Source organism: Aegilops tauschii, chromosome 5, assembly GCF_002575655.3.
Source record: "Aegilops tauschii subsp. strangulata cultivar AL8/78 chromosome 5, Aet v6.0, whole genome shotgun sequence".
Lineage (NCBI taxonomy): Eukaryota > Viridiplantae > Streptophyta > Magnoliopsida > Poales > Poaceae > Aegilops > Aegilops tauschii.
In genome coordinates this window covers 460364004-460389270 of record NC_053039.3, presented here as the reverse complement: position 1 = coordinate 460389270, position 25267 = coordinate 460364004, and the positions used below count along the sequence as shown (strand labels likewise).

The window sequence follows — 25267 nt, the reverse complement described above, 5'->3', positions numbered from 1 at the left end:
AAGAGCGGACCTCTAGCTCTTTCCAGTAGGGTAGGTCCCAAAATATAGATTTCTTCTTCCACATGGGTGCGTGTCCCTCAGCGTCATTCGGAACAGCTAGTCCGCCGGGACCCTTTCCAAAGATTACGTGTAAATCATTGACCATAGCAAGTACGTGATCACCGGTACGCATGGCGGGCTTCTTCCGGTGATCTGCCTCGCCTTTGAAATGCTTGCCTTTCTTTCGACATTGATGGTTGGTCGGAAGAAATCGACGATGGCCCAGGTACACATTCTTCCTGCTTTTGTCCAGGTATATACTTTCAGTGTCATCTAAACAGTGCGTGCATGCGTGGTATCCCTTGTTTGTCTGTCCTGAAAGGTTACTGAGAGCGGGCCAATCATTGATGGTTACAAACAGCAACGCGTGCAGGTTAAATTCCTCCTGTTTGTGCTCATCCCACGTACGTACACCGTTTCCATTCCACAGCTGTAAAAGTTCTTCAACTAATGGCCTTAGGTACACATCAATGTCGTTGCCGGGTTGCTTAGGGCCTTGGATGGGAACTGGCATCATAATGAACTTCCGCTTCATGCACATCCAAGGAGGAAGGTTATACATACATAGAGTCACGGGCCAGGTGTTGTGATTGCTGCTCTGCTCCCCGAAAGGATTAATGCCATCCGCGCTTAAACCAAACCATACGTTCCTTGGGTCAGCTGCAAACTCAGCCCAGTACTTTCTCTCGATTTTTCTCCACTGCGACCCGTCAGCGGGTGCTCTCAACTTCCCGTCTTTCTTACGGTCCTCACTGTGCCATCGCATCAACTTGGCATGCTCTTCGTTTCTGAACAGACGTTTCAACCGTGGTATTATAGGAGCATACCACATCACCTTCGCAGGAACCCTCTTCCTGGGGGGCTCGCCGTCAACATCACCAGGGTCATCTCGTCTGATCTTATACCGCAATGCACTGCATACCGGGCATGCGTTTTCAGATCCTTGTACGCACCGCGGTAGAGGATGCAGTCATTAGGGCATGCATGTATCTTCTGCACCTCCAATCCTAGAGGGCATACGACCTTCTTTGTTGCGTATGTACTGTCAGGCAATTCGTTATCCTTTGGAAGCTTCTTCCTCAATATTTTCAATAGCTTCTCAAATCCTTTGTCAGGCACAGCATTCTCTGCCTTCCACTGCAGCAATTCCAGTACGGTACCGAGCTTTGTGTTGCCATCTTCGCAATTGGGGTACAACCCTTTTTTGTGATCCTCTAACATGCGATCGAACTTCAGCTTCTCCTTTTGACTTTCGCATTGCGTCCTTGCATCGACTATGACCCGGCGGAGATCATCATCATCGGGCACTGGTTCCTCTTGATCTTCAGCAGCTTCCCCCCTTGCAGCATCATTGGACACATCGTCTGGTTCCTCTTGATCTTCAGCAGCTTCCCCCGTTGCAGCATCACCGTATTCAGGGGGCACATAGTTGTCATCGTCCTCTTCTTCTTCGCCGTCTTCCATCATAACCCCTATTTCTCCGTGCCTCGTCCAAACATTATAGTGTGGCATGAAACCCTTGTAAAGCAGGTGGGTGTGAAGGATTTTCCGGTCAGAGTAAGACTTCGTATTCCCACATATAGGGCATGGACAACACATAAAACCATTCTGCTTGTTTGCCTCAGCCACTTCGAGAAAATCATGCACGCCCTTAATGTACTCGGAGGTGTGTCTGTCACCGTACATCCAATGCCGGTTCATCTACGTGCATTATATATAATTAAGTGTGTCAAAAACCATTACATAACATCATGAATAGATAATTAAGTGACCAAATTAATAGAAGTTCATCATCACATTAGAACCAAAGTACATACATAGTTCTCATCTAACAACATATATATAGCTCTCCAGAGCATCTAATTAATTAAACCATACATTGAAACTATGTAAAACATTTCAATGCGAAAACAAATGCGATCATAATCGCAACCAAGGTAATAATTGATCCAATGGCATAATGATACCAAGCCTCGGTATGAATAGCATATTTTCTAATCTTTCTAATCTTCAAGCGCATTGCATCCATCTTGATCTTGTGATCATCGACGACATCTGAACATGCAACTCCAATATCATCTTCTCCTCCTCAATTTTTTTTATTTTTTCCTTCAAGTAATTGTTTTCTTCTTCAACTAAATTTAACCTCTCGACAATAGGGTCGGTTAGAATTTCCGGTTCAACCACCTCCTAGATAAATAAAATCTATGTCACGTTGGTCGGTATATTTTTCATAAACAATAAATCAACAAATAGTTATAAAAAGATAATATATACCACATCTGAATCATAGACAGGACGAGGGCCGACGGGGGCGGATACCAAAACCATCGCACTATGTAATAAGAAGGAATAATAAAAGTAACTAAATTAGACAAGTAACTATCTAAAGTAAGAATTTTTTCCTTTCAGAAAGAAGATAAGAACAAGAGGCTCACCACGGTGGTGCTGGCGACGAGATCGGCGCGGGCGATCGACGGCGGTGAAGACGGGGACGGGACGTGACGGACCGCTAAACCTAGACAAATCTCGGGGAAAATGGAGCTCGGAGGTCGAGTTTCGAGAGGGCAAAGATTAAATAGTGTGGCTCAGACATTTCATCGAACACCTTATGTGCATAGGAGGTGAGCTAGAGCACCCAAATGCCCTCCCCTCGCCGGCCAGAAAAAACAGAGCACTCTGGAGTGCTCTGCTGTGGCGATGGGGTATATATAGGGAACTCATTGGTCCCGGTTGGTGGCACCAACCGGGACTAAAGGCCTTTGGTCCCGGTTGGTGCCACGAACCGGGACCAATGACCCCTTTAGTCCCGGTTGGTGGCACCAACCGGGACCAAAGGCCTTGTGCTGCCCCACGTCAAAAGTTTAGTCCCACCTCGCTAGTTGAGAGAGCTCGAGAGTGGTTTATAAGCGCTGCTGCGCCCACCCACTCGAACTCCTCTCAACTGCAGGCTTTCGGGCCTAACTGTTCTCTTTGCCTGTGGGGCCTACTGGGCCTTCTACGGGCCTAAATCCTAGCCCATGGATGGGTTTCTAGTCGTATTCAGGCCGTGGTGGCCCAGTAGGTGGCATAATTTTTTTCCTCTGTTTTTTTCTCTTTTGCTTTATTTGTTTTGTTTTGTTTCTACTTACAACAAAAAACTTATTTATTTTATTTCTAATTACTTATGTATTTTACTTTAATTATTTTATTTTTATTTATTTTACTGCTGCTATTTTTACTTAATTTATTAAGGTTTATTTATTGTAGTTACTATAGTTTATTTTATTTTATTTTATTAAGGTTTACGAGCTGTGGGAAGGACGAGGGGTGGCGACGTGCTGTGGGACACGATGCAGGGGCCGAGGAGGGAATTTAGGGTTAAGTTTTTATACGGGAACGGTTAGACGGGCTTTAGCGGGCTTTCACCGGGCTTGTGGAGTTTTACCAGGTCATCGATGAGAGTTTCCAAAAATGTCATTAGAAATCCGTCATGGATTAACAGGTTTCTTGTAGTGATATGTCGAGCACAATGAGTGGTGATCCTCCGGCCTCCCACTCGCACGCAGCCGCCGCCACCCTCTCGCTCGCTCGCCGCCGCTGTCGTCACCAGTCCCGGCCATGGCGCCGCCGCTGCCGTCGTGCCCCTGAAGACCTATTCATCTTGCCTGAAGGTGATCATGTGTCAGATCCTGCACGATACCTCATCACTACAACACGTCGGCGGCGGTGTATGAGGCGTCCATGGCCCTGGTGGCGCCTTCAAGGGAGGACGCATGATCTTCAAGGGAGGACAGGCCATCAGATTCATCCACTTGGTAGCGTCTTTGTTCATCCAGGTTTGACGATTCATCTTTTCATTATCTAGTCTCTCAGGGATGTCAAACGTACCCTCAACAACTAACGTCAGCATTTATTTTGTTCTGTAGTGAACCCCCTCGATGAATGCATGTCTGTTGCCGTGGCTAGAGAAAATTCTACATATCCACATCTTGATAACCAACAAGATAAGTAGCAGCTTTGATATGGAGGTATTTTCCTTCACTGCGTGCTTTTTCTTTGTGCCCTTTACTGTACTGTAATAGCATTTGCTAAATTGCATTGAGAGAATAGGACGGCACAACAAGCTAGGGCTTCAAGAAAACCAACCAAATTCCTTTTTTTTTGGGATCAACCAACCAAATTGCTGTCATAGCACGATCCGCAAGACCTAGAAGGGATCTACACATGACATCGGTGGCTTCTCCTCCGCCTGCTATTTGCCGCTTTGACACTGTTGACAGATCCGAGTTCCACCTGCTAGGCTCGAATGGTAGATGTTACGGGCAACTGTATGTGAATCCCACTCCAAGGGATCGCCCTTCTCTATCCCAGATATGGCGGTTATGGAGTTGATGGCTCGTGTTTTTTTTCTCTTTTGCTTTATTTGTTTTGTTTTGTTTCTACTTACAACAAAAAACTTATTTATTTTATTTCTAATTACTTGTGTATTTTACTTTAATTATTTTATTTTTATTTATTTTATTAAGGTTTATTTATTTTATAAATATAAAAAAATGAACATAGATGCGCTTATAGAGAAAATTAAACCTAAATTCACAGTAAATTTCAATTTACTGTGAATTTAGGTGACATTCCCTGTATAAGGGCATCTATTTTCACTTTAAGAGAAGCTCAACAAGGCATAGAGGGACGGGCTTATAAACTGGTGTGAGCGCCCTTCGGTTGGCAAGGTGGGACTAAACACTGGCCGCAACTAGGACCAGCCCTTTAGTCCCGGTTTGTGATATGAACCGGGACTAGAGGGTGGTGGGCCAGGGGCGTGGCCCATTGGTCCCGGTTTGTCCCACCAACCGGGACCAAAGGGTCCGGACGAACCGGGACCAATGCCCCCACGAGGCCCGGCAGGCCCCTGGCCACACGAACCGGGACCAATGCTCACATTAGTCCCGGTTCGTGACTGAACCGGGACTAATGTGAATATTGCTCTGTGACCAAAGCCCAGTTTTCTACTAGTGTGTGGTTGCTTGTTGATATTGTGGGCAGATCAGCATGTGTCTGTCACTCACTTCAAGCATTCTGTACCTATCTATCTTTGTCACTTGCTCCTCCACCTATACAAAACCATAACTTGCCAATTTCTCATGTCCCCGATCTCCATTTTTCACACCTTCATGCTTACCTACCTCCTTTGATGCCCCATGCTCCTTCAAGCAAAAACAAAAATAAATAAGGATCCAGTAAGCTTGTTCGATTATGTGGATCAAGGGTTGCTGCCGTCTGTTCAAAAGGAAGCAACATCACTATGTGCACTACTGATTTGCAATTTCTTCCAACAGTTATTGGTGAGACAGTCATTGTACTCGTTTGGTATTTATCGCATATAGCTGATGGTATTTCAGTGTAACTCAAATATTTCCGCACAGTTAGAATAAATTAGCGAAAGAAATTAGCTGACAAAATGATTTCTGGCAAGATTATATCACTTGGTACATCATTACAAAAGGGTTAATTCATTGTCAATATATATAGTGATGCCAAGCAGCTTTGATCTACAGTGGTAGCATCACATATTCAGCCTATGTCACCTTGGCCTGTCCAAGGTTTCTTGGATTTGCTATTTGAAGAGCTGTGTGGAAATTTCTGGATTCAATCTCACCTTGCTATGTACACTAGTGGGCCTTTGGGCCACACACACACATACACACACAGCCCAACACTCCCCCTCAAGATGGGTGATAGATATCTATCATTCCCATCTTGTTACATGCTAAATTACATTCTTTGACACCTAAACCCTTAGTTAGACTATATGCTACTTGGTTCCCTGAGCTTACATAATTTAATTCTATTATACCCTCATCTAACTTCTCTTTAATAAAGAAGCGATCAATCTCCACATGTTTTGTTCTATCATGCTGGACTGGGTTGTTGCCTATGTTGATAGCTGATTTATTATCGCACCACACCTTCACAGGGCCCCTTCTCATCACTTTCAGTTCTGTTAGAAGATTTCTTACCCACAACATTTCACTAAGGCCTAATGACATAGCCATGTATTCCGCTTCAGTCGTCGATCTTGATACAACTGATTGCTTCTTGCTTCTCCATGACACAAGGTTCCCTCCAACAAACACACAATATCCGGAAGTAGATCTTCTATCATCAAGACAACTCGCCCAATCAGCATCACTATAACCATCTAAATTTAAATGTCCATTCTTCTTAAACCATAGCCCCTTCCCTGGACTACCTTTTAGATATCGCAAGATATGGTGTACTGCATCTAGATGGCCACTCCTAGGATCATGCATGTATCTGCTTACCACACTCACAGCGTAGGAAATGTAAGGTCTTGTGTGGCATAAGTATAAGAGTCGCCCAACAAGCCTTTGATAATTCTCCCTATCCACGGGTTCTCCTGACTGCGCAGAAAGCTTCTGGTTTTGATCAATAGGTGTTGATGCAGCCCAACATCCAAGCATACCTATGTCACTAAGTAAGTCCAGAACATACTTTCTTTCAGAGAGAACTATCCCTTTTGGAGACCTTGCAATTTCAATGCCTAGGAAGTATCTAAGGTGGCCAAGATCTTTCACCTCAAATTCCTTGCTTAGGTTCTTCTTCAATCGCAATATCTCATGTCATCATCTCCTGTGATTATGATATCATTCACATATACCGCAAGGATTGTAATCCTACGCTCTGAGTGTCGATAGAACACTGTGTGATCACCATTGCATTGCTTATACCCCATATGACATACCGCATGCCTAAACCTGTCAAACCACGCTCGTGGTGACTGCTTGAGCCCATATAGTGACTTTCTCAATCTGCACACCTTTCCGGCGGTCCTAGGAGTGGAGAAACCAGGCGGAATCTCCATGTACACCTCTTCATGTAGGTCGCCATGCAAGAAAGCATTTTTAACATCTAACTGATGTAAAGGCCACCCAAACTTAGTCGCGTAAGAGATTAGGATCCTCACTGTGCTCATCTTTGCCACCGGTGCAAAAGTCTCATCATAGTCAATCCCATATGTTTGACTATATCCTCTGGCAACTAGTCTTGCCTTGTACCTTTCGATTTTCCCTTCTGGATTCTGCTTCACTGTGTATATCCATTTACAACTAACAGCCTTCTTCCCTCACGAAGATGTAAAAATTCCCAAGTTCTATTTTTTTCAAGGGCATTCAATTCCTCAATCATGGCATCATGCCACTTTGGATCTTGCTTTGCGGTTTTCCAGTCTTTTGGAATTCCCGCTGATTGTAGTGATGAAACAAAAGCTCTATATGCAGGGGACAAAGATTCATAAGAAACATAATTGCTTATGTCATGCTCAAAGCCATAACTTGATGGAGGCTTTCCGGCCTTGATGCGAGTTTGCTTCCGCAAAGCAATTGGCAACTCAAGAGAGCTATCTTTCCCAGATGGAGTGGGTGTGTTGCATGGTGTATAAAAATCAGTTGTTGATGGAGTGGAATTGACAATATCACCTATTTTAGGTCCTTCTTGTTCTACCAATTGTACCTGCTGCTCCAAGTGTTGCAACTCAACATGCTCTACAGGTTGTTGCTGTTCTACGAGCACCTTCCTTTGGTTTCTCCTCGTATACATCTGTAGGTTTTTTTCTTCATTTACTCGTCTCCATGTTTGCTCACTTGTTGGTTCATTCACCGGACATGGAATGGAACCAATTACTACCTTTGACCTCCTTGCTTCTTCACCCTCCTCGCTACTTGATTCATGTCCCCCCTCTCGACCATCACCATCAACATTAGGGGGTTCAAGATCAAACAACGAGCTAAGGTCAGTCCTTTCACCATAATATGGCTTAGATTCTCTGAACGTCACATCCATGCTCACAAATGTGCGTCGCTCACTCGGGCTCCAACACTTATAGCCTTTCTGTCCCGATGGGTATCCAATAAAGATGCACTTCACTGCACGTGGATCTAGCTTCCCCACTGAGGGTCCATGATCCCTAACAAACCAAGTGCATCCAAAAACCTTGGGTGGAACCACAAATTTGTTCTCACCTAGCAGCATTTCGCATGGAGACTTCATTCCAATCACTCTTGATGGCATACGATTAATGTGATATGTAGCTGTCATCACAGCCTCACTCCATAAGAATTTTGGCACGTTCATCGTGTACATCAATGACCGAGCCACCTCTAAGATGTGGCGATTTTTCCTTTCTGCCACTCCATTCTGAGGAGGTGTATCTAGACAAGAGGTTTGATGCAATATACCTTGTGCTGACAGAAAAGCACCAAATTCCTTATTCACATACTCTGTCCCATTATCTGTCCGGATCATTTTAACTTGTGTGTTGAACTGATTCTTCACATAGGCATAAAAATCCAAAAAACATTTGAACACCTCATCCTTGTGCCGGTATACCCATGTCATGCGAGAGTAACAATCAATAAATGTAACAAAGTACTTCATTCCACTAACAGAGATAACAGGACATGTCCACACATCTGAATGAACAAGCACAAAGGGAGATATACTCCTAATCCCCCTAATTACATAAGACTTTCTTGTGTGTTTGCCAAACTCACAAGCGTCACACAAAAGCTTACTCTTATCCACCCCACTCATTACATCAGGATATACTTTGCTCATTTTATCAAAAGACATATGTCCCATTCTACAATGTAGAAGTATCACAGTAGCTTCTTTCTCTCCCATCATCACTGCTAACACGGTAGACGTTGCGGTGTTTGTATCCTCACGATCCATGTACCATAGCCCATCATGCCTGCTTGCAGTCCCAAGCTTCCTCCCTGTTCGCCTCTCCTGAATTATACATATTTTTCGGTCAACTATTATTCGACAATCCAAATCGTCTATCAAAGCACTCATTGACACAAGATTGACCGGAAAAGCAGGAACATGCAAAACCGATGAAAGTTTAATAAGTGCTGTACATTGTATTGTGCCAACGCCTTTAATGGGCTGTGAGGTGCCATCGGCTGTTTGGATAGTTTCCTTACGGGTGGGTGGATGTTGAGTATATGACTCAAACTCATTCGATGTGCCCGCAACATGTTTAGATGCACCTGAATCAAGGATCCAATCTGGTTGTGATACTAGTGAGGAAGTAGATGTGTGGGCACAATTACCTTCATTGGCATAAGCAAAGTGAGCAAAATCACCAAATGTGATGTCTCCTTGGCCTTTATTCCCCGCATTCTCCATCTTCCTTTTCAACTTCCTCAACTCTTCTAACTCTTTTACAGAGAACTCAACTTTGTCAGAGGATTCATCTTCATGGACCGCCACATTTGCTTTGTGATCAATCCTATATCCTCGACCTCTACCTCCTCTTGTTCCACCTCGGCCATTTCCTCTCCCTCTTCCACGGGTAGGCCCGCGCGGGGCATGACAATCACGACTCAAGTGCCCTGTCTCACCACAGTTGAAACACTCCCTGGTCTCACTGTTCCTTACTATGAAGGCAGGACGAGATGGAGTTGTTATATTGTTCTTCATCACCTTCAGTCTGACCTCCTCTTGTGCAATTGCTGCTATAGCTTCCTCCAAAGTGGGGAGAGTGGGTTGGTGGAACATAGTAGCGCGTCTTCCCTCAAATTCTGAGTTCAAATCCTTGAGGAATTGGATCACTCGCCTACGTTCAATCCACTTCTTAACAGTAGATATGCAATCTGCATGTGGCAACTCGAGAGGGTCGAAGTGATCTAGATCAGCCCATAATCGCTGCAGCTCAGCAACATACTCCATTACAGTGTGCTCCCCCTGTCTCAGATCACTAACTCTCTCTTGTGTCTCCACCATCAACATCACATTCCCCTTCCCAGAGTATAGCTTCGACAGAGTTTTCCATACCTCAGCGGCATTTGAGATTGTCTCAACAGTTGCAGCAATGCTCAGAGACAGGGAATTTAACATCCATGCCACCAACAATGAATTGGTGGTATTCCAATTCCTCCATTCTGCACTCGCCTTGCCCACTGGCTTAGTCGATTCTCCTTCAACAAAGCTCTCTAACCCCTTTGTCTTTAGGATCAGCAAAGCCCTTCGTGACCAACTTAAGTAATTTCTTACCCCCTCTAACTTAATATCATTCGGCATCAATTCTATCTTATGCACAGTTTCAGCATAAGGTATCATCTCTCTACCAGAGGGCGATCCGCCTCCGGTCTTCTCTGTGAGAAGTTGTGCCAACTTCTCAAGCACTTGCTGGAGTCCTTGATTTTCCCCCATTGCTGCAACAGCACTCAAATACACAGGCAAACCGCAGTACAAGCCTCAAAACAAGACTCACCTCACTCACCTTGTAGTACTGGAGCAACAAGCATAGCAAGGTACCAGACGAAGCCTCCCAGTCTTGCAGTACACCTCTCTTCTGTACACAGCAAGCAGTCTCTGCTTTTTCACTGTCACAGGCGACCAAATCTACCCCAAGCAGCTCCCTCTGGGATCCCCTTCTCTACCTTCTTCCACGAGCTGCCTTCTTCTGTCTCAACCAGCGGCTTGCCTCTCCCGCTCCAGTACAGGCCGCCAGCAGCAGGGGCGACACTCTCCTCCAGCAGCTGCTCCTCTCATGCTCCGCTCCAGACCACCACCAGCACGGGGGCTACTCTCCTCCAGCAGTTGCTCCTCTCAGATCCCAGACCACCCCAGGACGCTGCTCTTCTCTCCCCTCCTAACCTCCACAGTCCCTCTCGCCGGCGGCGGCGACGGGGGCTACAGCAGCCGCACCTGCTCTGACACCATGAAGAGCTGTGTGGAAATTTCTGGATTCAATCTCACCTTTCTAGGTACAGAGCAGGGTACATATATGTACACTAGTGGGCCTTTGGGCCACACACACACACATACACACACAGCCCAACACTATTTCTTTATTAAATTCAGTGTGTGAGACCTCATCTTTCTGATTTTGGAATCTTATGAAGGGGGTGTCAAATGTGAGTAATGGATTGTATGGTTAGGGTGACGAAGGATTGGAGATGAATAAGAAGGAAACGAAGAGAAATGAGTGAAGATGATGCGGGCTGGCATAGTAAAAAAGAGTGAGTCTGCTGAACATAGGAGGATAAGCTGATCACCTCACGGGGTCGCTCTATTGCATTGAGGCACATCTCAGCTGGAACAGTAGATTCATAGGAGAGAAAAAAATCCATGGTGGACACAACTATGTAGGAAAGAACAACACTTTGTATCAGACTACTTGCTCTAACAGGTTAGTACCCTTCAACCAAATGGCTATTCTTAGACGGAATGATTATGTACAATGCACAATATTATTCACCACCCCAAATTGAATGACAGGCTTTGATATCCTTACTCCCGGTGACATATAGGGTGCCAAATACGACCATCTGTTCTCCCTTCATGTGGGAATAAATGATGCCTCTCCTTCTTCCTTATGTACGTTGTACATGACACGTTCCGCAGCATCGGTTTGATTGACACATGTTATCACATCCAAAAAGCACTGGGACCTATGAGTATTTTTTATTCGATTCAATAATATAAATACATACAGATAGATCACATGGTTGTATGCCTTAACTTCATACAAATGTAATGTTTAGCAGTATGATATACATTTTTCTTGGAGAACAATGCTTATCCTTCATCTCAAGAATAGGAAGATTCCACTCTTTTCTATACGCTTCCCTTATTTTTGCGGCCATACATTAGCACAGCTGGGACGTGGACGTTCAAGAGATATGAGTGCCAGTCTATAGATTTGGGGTCGAAGTTGAAGAGGCTACCATCTTTGCCGTCCATCTTTACTTCCTTCCTCAATCTTGTTAAGTTTGTGTCATCAAAGCTTCAGGCACAGAAGAACATCGAAGAGAAATTGGGTCAACATACATACAGACAAAGTAGTGGTCAAACAAGGTTATTGCAGACTGTTTTGGTATCCAAAATGGCTAGTTAAAAAGTTTACAGTAACTAATGTAACACGGGCAGAAAATGGCCTCACCATCCTTTGAAGAAGGCATATGGTGCATACAGCTTGACCAAGAGCATTAAGAAAGTGTATCTTCGGTTGTGCTTGTTGTAATATTGGGAAAACAACCCACAGAGTAATAGGCTCACTGCATGCAACATCTGTTCATTTGAAGTTAAAATATGACCAAAATGTGAGTCTTCATCATATGAACACCATTTTAGGATGTACGTACGAATTATAGAACTATGATTTTGTACCTCAAGTGGTAGCTTATACATCAGGATGAGATATGCGCGGAAGTAAGCGAATCGCTTGAACAGGTATGGCCTTCTGTTTTCGAGGGGTTTCCCATTTTCTAGTACACGGGGATGGATGGAGAAGTAATCCCAGCATGCGTCCTCAAAAACTTGACCGGTCAATGGATTTCGGATTGCCGAGCTCACATGGTAAATGACTTGCCCTTTCTCATTCCAGTGAACAGCCATGGCTGCCAGTGTTGCATTTACCACCATATCTGCAGGAACCTATATATACGGACTATTAGTATCTCTCAAGTCTAAGCATACAATTCAATTAGTCAGGTTGCTCCATTAATCTGTCTACATCCGTAATAGCTAATATGATCGTGTATTACTCACAGCATCCATTGTGTCTTTGAGATCACCTACGAAACATGGGAATGCCTGCTCATTGTAGGCGACAATCAGAGCATCAATTGTCCTGGAGATAAAATGGTAAAAGAACTTATATTCTATATATTATGGTGATGTCCAGCTTGGATATATATGCAGTGTGATACTTCTACAACAGTAATTAGTTGCGCAAAATTGAACTGTAAATTGCCAGTAGATTTATATGTTGTGCTTACCTCGCCCCTTCTATCCACCCAGGAAATGGATCGTGATAAGTGCTGGTTACCATGGTGGGTCGAATAATAACGACAGGAAGGTCTCCCCTCTGCTGCTCAAGTAACATCTCCCCCATAGCCTTGGTAAATGTGTATACATTTGGCCATCCAAAATGACAAGCCCTTCAACAATTTACGAACAATTTAGTTAGTGTCAAGCTGATTTTTGATTCATCACATACTCTCCACTTGCAAGTGAACAGTGTTTTCTGAACGTACATATAAAAGATAAAGCTAAGACATAACTATATCGACTTCTGATAATATTAGATTCCTAATTTCCTATACCTTTTCATCAGTATTTTCTAAAAGAGCGACGCTATCCAGAGTAGTTGATGGGTTTGCTATAATTCACAAATCATATACATATAGCATACTTACGCCATAAATCTAAAGGATCCTGTAAGTCCTCTACAACCTTAGGCCAACCATTTTAATCTTGTAAGTGTGGCATAATAAATCAACCACCTCTTTTTAAGTTGGTATGGGTCATGATAAAAAAATGGTCCAAACCAGAGGTCTAAAGGTGGCAGCATTTGATATGACAACTACCTTAGTAATGACATAACTATCACAGTGATTTGATTTTTTATTTATTAGCTGATCTCCCTATATATATTCACCCATCAGAAATATAAGGTGTTTTAAAAAGCGTGTTGTTAGATGACTCTTAACTTGGAGTACTAACACATAGAAGGTTATTTGCATTGGTCATGTGAAAATGGTCTGTAAGATTTTTCATTGGAAGTGTTTTCAAATACAGCAATTTTTTTTGTTTTTACAACATTTCTCTCAAGGATGCATGTTGAATAACATGCCGATGTCCAAAACGTCAAACATAGTCTTGAAATAAATTGTGTGACACATTTAGATTGGTCAGACCTCTTTAAGCCAAGTTCTTTCATGGCTGTCTTCTCCGATGATTGGTCTGAACCACCACTCTTCGCCTCTGCGAGTTCAGCCTTGACCTTCTCAACCAGCTGCAACTCAGCTTCAATGTCCAAGTGGCAACCGGGCCGTAGTGCTTCACCCATCGTGAGTGCTTTCTCCAGTAAAAGTCCTTCTTGAGTACCAGCTACAAAAGCTAATGCATAAAAGAAGACATGGTTATTTTGTAGTTGGCCGATCGTATATATAGTTATATACTCATCGTATTTTAAAATTCTCCTCCATTTCTGCTTGTGTGTACAACTGGGTATATATGACTAAAACACGTACCAGTGGAAACATGAAGCAACAATTTCAGGTTAGGACACTTCTTTGCAAATTCGCATCCATATTGGGCTCCTAATGCATTCGATGCCAAAGCAACATCGTACCTGTACATGCAATGAAATTCAACAAACAATCAAACATGCAAAATAATTCATACTAAAAGCTGGAATAGTAAATTGTTTTGGCTTTTGTGTGTTCTCTCCTCCCAACACCACAGCCTGCTATGTCTTTTGCAGGGAAAGCATGTATGTAGGCAACACGTATCGATTTATCATGTACATATGGATACACGGTGAGTTTATTTGAAGATTTGCAACAGTGTTCACCAGGTTCTTCCAGAGACAGGTTCAACGATGTACTCCCCCAAAAATCAGATCTGAGCCAAGTATCTCTGCTCTTGATATTATCTCCACGCTTTCTGTACTTCCACCTCCATTCTAAACTTCTGTGGTAATTCAGCAATATTTACATCTTTCTTTGATTCAACTTTATTTTATATTATGCCTTTTACTATAGTTCAACAACTGCTTTTGTGTGTCTAGGTTCTGTTTATCTGTGCACAACTGGCCCCTCTAACATACAGGTTAAAAAGTTCACAAGTTGTAATAACTAAAATTTGAAACCCATGACTTGTGGTTTGGTCAGTAAGACTATTACTCCCTCCGTTCCAAAATAGATGACCCAACTTTCTACTAACTTTGCAAAGTTAGTAGAAAGTTGGGTCATCTATTTTGGAACGGAGGGAGTAGATATGAGGAGATTCAAATTGGATGGTGCAAAGTGCTATTCATTTCTAGGGGAAAAAATTCAGTTACATGTTACTTAGGTAGCAGGATTTGCTCAAATTTTCCACTGATACTGGGCTATTACATGCTCCCCAACTCAAATTATTAGAACAAGTATAAAGCCAATAAAGGTATTAAAAGTGCCCATGATGAAAAATCTGCAATTGTCTGTCATTAATTAGTTCTTGTAAAAACATATCTAGGATGCTTTTTACAGTTTTACGTGTATTTGCCACGATTAATTTAGCAATTGTTGTACCTTTCATAAAAGCTAGTCGTTGCAGCCCCATGGACGATGACATCAATCTCCTGACACAGGTCATCAGATCTGGAGCTGTCAAGCCCGAAGTTGCGAGTCCCGACGTCTCCGGCGAGAGGAACTATCTTCTCTTTGATCAGCTTCTGGAAGCCAGCAAGCCCGTGCTTTTCCCGAAGGGTGTTGAACAGGTCCTTCCCTAGCACCTGCACTCGCGATACCAAGACGAACCAAGTGAGTTTCCAGTGCCACGAGTTTCTAAAGAGGGCCTCGAACGTACTATGCATCTAAGGTCAGACCCTGCCCATAGCACTGCATGTAGCTCCGGTGATCAAAAGGAGTGACGTGTTTCGACTTTACCTGGGTCAGGATACGCTGCTCGGCGGAGGCGGCATCCGGCGCGCGCACCAGCAGGTAGACCTTCTTCACGTCCGGCTGTACTCTCAGTATCTTCTCCACCATCACTGCATGCATAGATACATTACATATATGCATATGTGTATTAGGTAACGGCTCGCGATGTATATATGGTACTCCCTCTGTAAACTAATATAAAAACGTTTAGATCAAGTATTTGCGTACATTTTCCGAGGAAGCCAGTTGAGCCGGTGACAAGGACGGTCTTGTCCCGGAGGCATCCAGCCACCGCGCCAGCGTCCATGGCGAGCTCTGCCACGCTACTGTGCTAACAAGGATTGAGAATCGACAAACCTGAAAATGTGGAAGATAGTGTGGCCGGTTTCTCTTGGAAGCTAGAGGAGTGGAGTCAAGTTGGCCAGGCCAGGACGTGGCTGTGCTTGCGTTGTGGGTAGTGTTTAGGTCATGTGGGTGCATGGTTGCTACTCTTATAGTCTATCGAGTAGCCACCTGTATGAGCATATTTGGTTGGGCTTGAGCTGTAACCAGACTAGGGACAAGTTTATGTCACTATTGAAATGAGTGACAGAATGAATGCCTCCTCTAGGCAGATGGCTGTCTTAGTCCTAGGCTAGCTTTATGGCATATTTAGCTTGGCCGCTCCACCAGAGGGGCCTAAAGTAATTAAACTCCTGGTTTTGGCCGAGTATGGGTGCTTGATCATAAGCTTATAGCATGGGTGCTTTACTAACGGCAACTCTTTTTTTTTATGTCACTAACGGCAACTCTAGTCGATACTTTTTTATTTATCAAAGGGGGCACTCCCAACGCATTGCATCTTAAACTTGTATCTGTGGCATTAGATATGTACTCCCTCTAAAGAAATATAAAAGTATTTAGATCACTGTAGTAGTGATCTAAATGCCCTTATATATTTCTATATGGAGGGAGTATTTAGATATAACTTTCTTAGTGGTTTGTATCTTAGTGTGTATCTAAATGACTTAGCATTTGATATGTTTTGTCAGATTGAAGTATGAATTGAACCGCTTTTTGCAATAATACTCATTCTAGACCAGTCTAGCTAGAACACATCTCTCTTTCCTCGAGGACTATGCCCCAGCACCAGAATGTCTTGCTTAGTTGGCGAGTTGTTTTATACAACTGACATCATTGCATTGGGACCACCCTGATCGAGTACCTTCAGAAAGAAGTTTGCGTTTCAATGGATGGAGATTAAATGAGTGCCTAATGAGTTAATGGATTCGGTCCATCCTTAGCCAGCTATTTCGACTGGCTCAGCAGCTCCTTCGCCGCCGCACCCTCCACTTTGTTCCAAAGGGATCCAGCTAGGTAGTTCATCACAAGTCGAGATCAGCATTCGACGAGGCGGGTCCCAAATGCACAATACATATGAAGCCCTGCTACCACATACCAGGCCATGATGGATATTGGATATAAATATAGACGGGGGTGCTGGGAGAGGTGCCTATGGTATGCTCCTGGTTTTTGAAGTATGTGTGCTTACTATGTTTATATGGCGGGGAGTGTTCCGTAGACTCTTATGGTACTAACATATATTGATATCTAAGGGCACTCGCAAGTCGCAACACATTTTATCTTAAACTTGCCTCTTGTGCGGTAAAATAGGTCTTTATATCATCTATTATGTTTTGTCAGAGAAGTAATTAAGCCCTTGATATTTGGTAATTTTATGGTCCTGGTGTTTGGTTAGGCATTGGGTGCTTTATTAACAGTCTAACACTAATTGGTAGATACATATTTTTATCTAGTGGCACTCCTAATATATTGTATCTTAAACTTGTAATTTGTTCACTAGATATGTATTTAATTAGATATAGCCCTCCTGATGGTTTTGTATATAAATGAACTACTCCCTCCATCTCATAATATAAGACGTTATTACATCCAATATACTCCAGCTCATAATATAAGACATTATTACCATTATGAGTAACGTCTTATATTATGAGACGGAGGGGGTACCATTTTAAAACGTTTGTGGGAGAAAAGTATAACTTATCTTAGGTTCCACAATAAGAGTCGTATATATGATATCTATCTCTTTCTTTGTTGACTAGGCCTCCACCGGCAATGCCATTGCATTGGGACCTGCCGCCCTAAGAGCAGTTTGCATTTAAATGGATGGATCCGCTCCTTGATCGCCACACCATCCAATTTGTTCTGAAGGGATTCAATGAGGTATATAGTTCATTTCATCGCAGGTGGTTGAGATCAAAATTTGCAGGGAGGGAAGGTGGCCATTTCCTTTTGCCTTGGTACGGCACACCAGACCACGGAAGTAAGGGCCTGTTCGGCAACCCTCTAGCTCCCTCAGATCCTCAACTCCTCAGCTCAACTCCTCCGCCCAACTCCTCGTTGAAAAAACCCAGAGTTCAAAAACGTTTGGCAGCACAGCTTCTCGATCGGGAGCATTGGCGTGGGCTGGCAGCTGATTCGGTTTTGATGTGGCCCAGCTCGAGCGATAAGCTGCAGCGAACCGGTACGCTAGCTCACTTGGCGGTGGCACGCAGCCGTAATTCCAGTCAACTCTCGCTCCTTTGATTTTTCAGAGCAGTAGATGTCTAGCTCCTCAGCTCCTCGTAAAATACAGTACGCTCCGCTCCCAGCTTCTTTTTCTTAACTCCGGGAGTTAACCCGTTCGGCACAGCTCCAAAGCTGGAGTTAGTGGAGTTGGGAGCTGGAGAGCAACCGAACAGGCTCTAAGTATATATCACAATGGTAATGAATATAGACGACAGTGGACGTAAAACACGGATAACTCCAACAGAGATGCCTCCTTCGTGCTGATACACGTCGTCGTCGATCCGTGTCGGAAAAGATGGCAAACTCTCCTAGAATGCCAACCATATTTGCAGTGTTATTAGCTGTGACCTTTTGACACTTGCGCGCTAGCTACAGTTAATCCCACAGGACAGCTGCCCGCAACCAAAAAACTAAATATTTTAATTCCAATAGCGCGATTTGCGCTAGTAATACTGCCCAACTGCTGATTAATCACAAGGATTTCGGGCATATTTTTATGCCAGTTTGATGGAAGTGACTGTCACGCCATCATTGGGACGTGTGGCCGTCCTGCTGCCTCCATGTAACCATGTACATTCTCTTCTCTTGTAGACCACAAGTTCGGCTGGTTGGTTGGGTTGACCTGCTGTCGTGACCATCTGGAGGAGGTTACCCCGTGCCATCAATAATTTTCAGAATTTGCTACTCACTTTATTCCCTTAGACTAGTTATAATGGGAGTAACTTAACTAGTAACATCACACATTTCAATACAAGATTGCTTATGTGGCAGCTAATTAATGAGGAGAGAGGGGTTTGTGGTAACTTAGCTACTCCCTCCGTCCTTTAAAGAGTGTACTTCCAACTTTCTTGGAAAGTCAAACTTTTTTATGTTTGACCATGTTTATATAATAATACATCAAAATTTATGCCATCAAATTAGTAGCATTAGATTCGTGATAAAATATACTTTCATCATATACCTATTTGATTTCACAAACATTGATATATTTTTGCACAAACTCGGTCAAACTTTGAGATAGTTTGACCCTCCAACAAAGTTGGAAGTACATTCTTTAAAGGACGGAGGGAGTAGTTACTGTAACATCACACATTTCAAAGCATAATGAGTCTATAGCCTAATAAATGAACTCTTTCATGATACTACTCATATGTTACCTACTATGGAGGTAGTAACATAGACTAGTAACATCGGCAAGTTACTACTCTACTCCCTCCGTCCTTGAAAGAGTGTACTTTCAGCTTTGTTGGAGGGTCAAACTATCTCAAAGTTTGATCGAGTTTGTGCAAAAATATATCAGTACTTGTGAAACCAAATAGGTATATGAAGAAAATATATTTTATCATGAATCTAATGCTACTAATTTGATGGCATAAATGTTTGTCTATTATTGTATAAATACGGTCAAACGTAAAAAAGTTTGACTTTCCAACAAAGTTGGAAGTACACTCTTTCAAGGACGGAGGGAGTATGTTACTCCCCACTGTGAGCAGTCTTATACAAGGCCATAAACTCAAATTACAGGTACCAAGGTAAAATTTAATAACTGTTTTGGAAGCCAACTTTTTTCTTTTCGTTAAACGGAATCATTAATACGCTTGCATGCATGCAAAGAAGGAAGTAGCACAGTGCCGTTATGACTACATGCATGCAAGTATTAAAAAAGTTGGTAGTACGAGAAACATCATTAATTTTTGCATGCATGCAAGAAATGAATGTGAAGGAAGTAGCACAGTGTCATTATGACTACATGCATGCAAGTATTAAAAATGTTGGTAGTACGAGAAAACATCATTAATTTTTGCCTTGATTATTGTTAGTGGCCTTGTATAGATGCAAAATGTATTTTTCATAGTGGCCTTGTATAAGAGAATGGAGGGAGTACATTGCCATTGCAGACTGTACGATGGACCATCTACCCTGTCCTGTGACTGAATCCCGTGTCTCGGAGGCGGCGTATTTCTTTCTTCCTCGTACCGGTCAATAATGAGACGCCTGTGGTGGTCATCTAATGAACCTATGTTTTGCCCTGAAAAGAATGTAGAGGAGTGCTTGGAGAGGTGCCTAAGTTAGGCTCCTGGTTTTTTTGCTAAGTATGGGTGCCTACTACGTTTATTTGGCACAGGGTGTTCTGTAGACTCTTGTGATCTACTAACATAGATTGATAATTTGATATGTAAGGGCAGTGCCAACACATTTTATCATTAACTTGCACCTTGTGCAGCAGTAAATAGGTGTTGATACATAATTCCTTGGGGATTTGCATATTATTTTTGACAGAAGTAATTAAGCCCTTGATATTTGCTAAGTTTAGGGTCCTGGTGTTTGATTAGCCATTGGGTGCTTTACTAACAGTATATATAATTGGTAGATACATTCTTTTATCTAGTGGCACTCCTAATGTGTTGCATCTTTCATTCTCTTAGTGGTTTGTATATAAGCAAACTATCAATCATTTTGACAGGTTTTGTATTCCAGAATAAAATCGTTATATATGTAGATTAAGATATGGCATTTGTCTTTTTCCTCGTTAATTAGGGCTCCACACCGAACGTCGTTGCGTTGGGATCACCCTAAGAGCAGTTTGCATTTCAATAGACGAAGATTAAATGAGTGCTTCATGAGTCTCTCCATCACTTCTCTCTAGCCAGCTATTTCGACTGGCGCATTACCCCTTCCCTGCCGCACCCTCCACTTTGCTCCAAAGTGCTCCAGTCTGGTACCCATCCCATCGCCGGTCGAGATCAATGTTTGAGGGAAGGGGAGGCAGGTCACAAACTCACACAATGTATATGAAATACTATCCATCTCCTTTTGCCTTGCTATACAACATACGAGGCCACGATGGATACGGATACTAATATAAACCACAGAGGTCGATAAAAATGGATCACGACATCAATCAATATAGACCGCGACGGACATTAAAACGGCGATAACTCTGACAGAGCCGCTCCACATGGTGTCGATGCCCGTCGTCGTCAATCCGTGTCGGAAAACACGGGCAACCCCTCCTAGAAACCCAACCATATTTCCACCATCAGCAACAGCAATGGCACTGGCGGTTAGCTGGCACCTTTCGACAGTTACACACACACACACGCTTACACGCTGCATCTAATTTCACCCACTTTTCTCTTGTTTCGATTTCATGCTATAGCAACACTGGCCAACTGCTAATTGATTACGGGGATTTTGGGCGTCTTTTATGCCGGGTTTGATTGATGCACGTGGCTGTCACAGCTTCATGACGATGTTGGACGTGCGTCTGTCCCCATGGTGCTATAACTCATGTCCTTTTCGGGGAGTGACCACATAGTAGTAGTAGCAGCAGCAGTGCATTCTCCATTGTAGGCCACAGGTTCGGCTGGCTTGTTGGTTGTGTTGACCTGCTGTCGTGACCATCTGGAGGAGGTTACGCCTTGCCATCACTCGTTTTCTATTCCACCCTGCCCTGTGACCATCTGGCGTGACGCTGTAGAGAGGCTCTAGGTCTAGTAGCACGTACGTAAGTACGTTCGTACCTCGACATGAGCCTGCTGGACGATCCATCTATTTCTACCCTGTCCTGTGACCAGATCTCATGCCTGGAAAAAACATGTTATACATTGGATCATCTCTAGTGATTAATGTTTGCATGCTTCCAAGATTATAGTGATTAGAACCAGAGTTCTTTCCCGGTACCCCGAGTTTAATATGAGCCTTCCATTTGTTCAGATCCAACGGGCATGCTTAAATGGTACTCCATCGTAAGCATCAAGGAGTAATGCAACCAAATACCAGGGAGTACCTTAACTATGAGGGTATATTCATCATCTACAAGAGCGAGGGATAGAAGAGTGGGCATGTGGGCTTCTATACCCTATACTTGTAGGGTAGAGGGGGGATAGAAGAGTGGGCAGTGGGCTTCTTTCCTCGCTATACCCTATACATGTAGGGTAGAGGGGGGAGACTCAAATCCATAATTTGACGACTAGTATGATGATATTCCTGCGCGCGAGCAGTTCTATGTTGCACGTATGCGCCGATAGTAAGTAGTGTCGCGAATTAAACCAAAAGAAAAGGTCGAAGTCGCCATCAATAGCCAGCTAACTACTTCTCCTGATCCACACACCAACTGCCAAGATCCGAAATGAACCAACATATCTGGCAGAACCTACCTAACCAACCCTTTGTTGGCGCCGGATCGGACATCACTGTGGTAGGGAGAGGCCGGAGAGACCTTATTCCAATGCACCATCGTCACCACCACCACGTCGACGTTGCCAAGGACCTGGAACTTAGAGGAAACTAGGACCTACTAGAAGGGGGAGAGGAAGGGTTCCAAGCCAGTGTTGTAGAAGAGAGCTTGGCCCTGGTGGCTAGGGTTGGACTTTCACGGAGGTATGTCTCGCTTCTTTCTTTTCCAATTCAGCAATCATCTTAAGCGGTATTGCTAGTACCACTATACCTGCCCTCACTCAACCGGAAGATTACTTGTATACCCCTTAACATTGTTGCTAGATAGCTTGTCATTTTACTTAAGAAAACTCATCTCATTTGCTTCAAGTGGACGAAAATGTCAAGCGTCAATAGGAAAGTTGTCATAGAATTACGTTTCTATTAGTTTGGTACATTCAAGTCTTCATCCCCAATCACCTTCACATATAAGGCACAATTTTCTTTTAATGGAAACGATATGCAACTAGATTTTTTTTATCAAGGACCACCCTAATGTATTATATCTTAAACTTGTATCTTGTTCACTAGGTATTTGCTTCTTCCATTCGGATTGCAAGTCCCTCTTGAATTTTATGCCTATATTTGACTAACAAACTCTGAGTCATATGCCAATGCAACTAATAAAACTTCTTTCGAATATGAGTCCAATGATATAATTTTTGTGGCATATAATTTACAATCATGTTAGTCAATTTTTTGGTCAAATTTAGGCTCAAAGAGGGAGGCTAATAAATCTGGACGGGCAAAGTAGATGTAACTCATGTAGAGGTTTGTATCCAATGACCCACCATTTTAAAATGATTTGCGAGAGAAAAAAGGTATAACTTATGTTGGGTTCTGCAGTAACACCCATATAGATTATGATATGACATCTCTCTTTCCTTGCCAACTAGGCCTCCAAAGCCAACGTCGGTACAGCCCTTAGTACCTACAATAAGAGAAGGTTGCACTTGAATAGATGGAGATTACATGAGTGCCGAACGACCTGATGAATCCGCTCCACCACTCCCTCTGCAGCCAGCTATTTCGACTGGCGCATCTCCTTCACCGCCGCACCCTCCACTTTGTTTCAAAGGAATCCGGTTAGGAAGTTCACTTCATCGAGGGTCGGGATCGACACTCAAGGCAAGTCACAAACACACAATGGATATGAAATATTAGCCATCTCCTCCAGGACATGGATACAAATCTAAATCACAGTAGATAGACAAAATTAGATTGCAACAGAAATAAATACAGACCATGACGGATGTAAAACGTCCATAAATCCAACAAGGACGCCTCCACTTTGTCGATACCTGTCGTCGTCGATCCGTGCCGGAAAACACGGGCAAAGCTCTCCTAGAAAACCAACCATATATATTTGCGTTATTATGACATAATTTGTCCGCTGAGGTTGCTTTTACAACGTTTGCCGCATTGTAACCATACTTACTAGCTGCCACCTTTTTTATGGTCATGCACACTTATGCGCTACAGTTCATTCCGCGAGACAGCTACCCGCCACCAAAAAAAAGTAAATTTTGATAATTCTAAGAGCACGATTTGCCGACCAACTGCTAATTAATTATGAAGATTTTGGAAGTGTTTTTGTGCGGGTTTGATGCACGTGACTGTCGTGCCTTCAGTGTGATGTTGGACGTGTGTCTGTCCCGCTGCCCCATGCAACCGAAATCCTTGATGGCACCACGCACATTCCTCTTACAGTGTGAGCAGCAGGTTGGGCGACTGGTCTGGAGGTTGTGCCTTAGCATCAATCGTTCTCTGCATTTGCTACCCTGCCGCTCATGCAAGAGATCGTAGTACGATATGACAAGCTGAATACGAGCCTGGGTGATCATCTAACCATGTCCTCCTATGTATGACCAAACCTCACATGCATGGTCGGCTCACCGTCACCGTTCGCTAATGGTTTTTCATAACTCTACATGCGTGTGGTGTCTCGTATAAAATGTTCACCCCAAGCGAGCACTGCTAGGGCAACAAATTCGTCCTCTCCAAACTTCTTCGGTGAGAGCTTATGGATCTGCCTAGCTCCCACTGCAGCGGCCGGTGCTGGGAGCGGGGATCCCAGCAGCTGGTGGTTTAGGTTAGAAATTTTTTTTGCTCGCAGGAGCGGCTCTAAGGTGAATGTCGGCGCTTCATTTGTGAGTTGTCTTTTGGGCTCTGATTCTCTTTGAGTTCGTCCGTCGGCACAAAGTTAACGAAGTTCCTGCATGGATTCTCTGGGGCGGCGAGGTTAGAGTTTCTCGTCATGGTTGTGCGACGACGAGATTTGATGTCAAGTGCTTCAGATCGATTAAATGGCTCAATGGCGAAGACTGTTGCTCTAGGACGTTGGTCTAGAGCCGGTCCTGAGATTACTGGGGCCCGGGACAAAACTAGGACTTGGGCCCACTTCATATTGACCATCATGATTTTTTTTATCAAACTTCGTGTCAAAATCGCATAAGGATATGACATAGGGCTTCTATAGATAGAGTTAGAGACATGCATAGCGATGAGGTGTCTCCGGCTTGGGTGCACTTGAGATCAAACAACAGTGGCACCATCTCAGGTAGGGCATGTAGGAGATCAATCATAAGGGTGCACCGTCGGAGGAAAGGCAATGTTGCTGCACGGTGATGATGCAAGACAAAGAATTAAAACATGGCCGGTTGTTTTACAATATGAACAGAGGTATGTCACATACATAAAATCTGTTTACGAAATATAATGTCAAAGTAACAATTCAGATTTAGTACTCCGGCAAAATAAGATTAGTGCTCAAGGTTTAGGCAATAAAGACCTTCAACAGTTGCATCGTTTCCTTTTCTTTTTTCTTTTTTTTTTTGCGGGGGGATTTCCTTTTCTTTTTGTAGTATGACTGAACTTGAACCACTCTCACCTAAACTTTTACTCCCTCCATCCACCAATAAGTGTACTTTTAGTTTTTGGCCTAAGTCAAAATTTTAAAATTTTGACCAACTTTATAAGAAACGAGTAGTAACATATAT

At 43.4% G+C, this 25267-nt stretch overlaps 1 protein-coding gene across 1 annotated transcript; it reads right to left on the bottom strand.

Moving 5' to 3' along the window:
- Nucleotides 1–11495: 11495 nt before the first annotated feature.
- LOC109746696 (fatty acyl-CoA reductase 1) lies at nucleotides 11496–16003 on the bottom strand. The gene is made up of 10 exons (XM_020305804.4): nucleotides 15708–16003; nucleotides 15486–15589; nucleotides 15129–15331; nucleotides 14088–14188; nucleotides 13752–13953; nucleotides 12831–12992; nucleotides 12601–12682; nucleotides 12220–12486; nucleotides 11993–12120; nucleotides 11496–11836 (listed from the first exon to the last, which is right to left on the bottom strand). Exons 1-10 carry the CDS (start codon nucleotides 15784–15786, stop codon nucleotides 11668–11670), a joined length of 1497 nt encoding a protein of 498 aa, XP_020161393.1. The 5' UTR covers nucleotides 15787–16003; the 3' UTR covers nucleotides 11496–11667.
- Between the last annotated feature and the right edge of the window lie 9264 nt (nucleotides 16004–25267).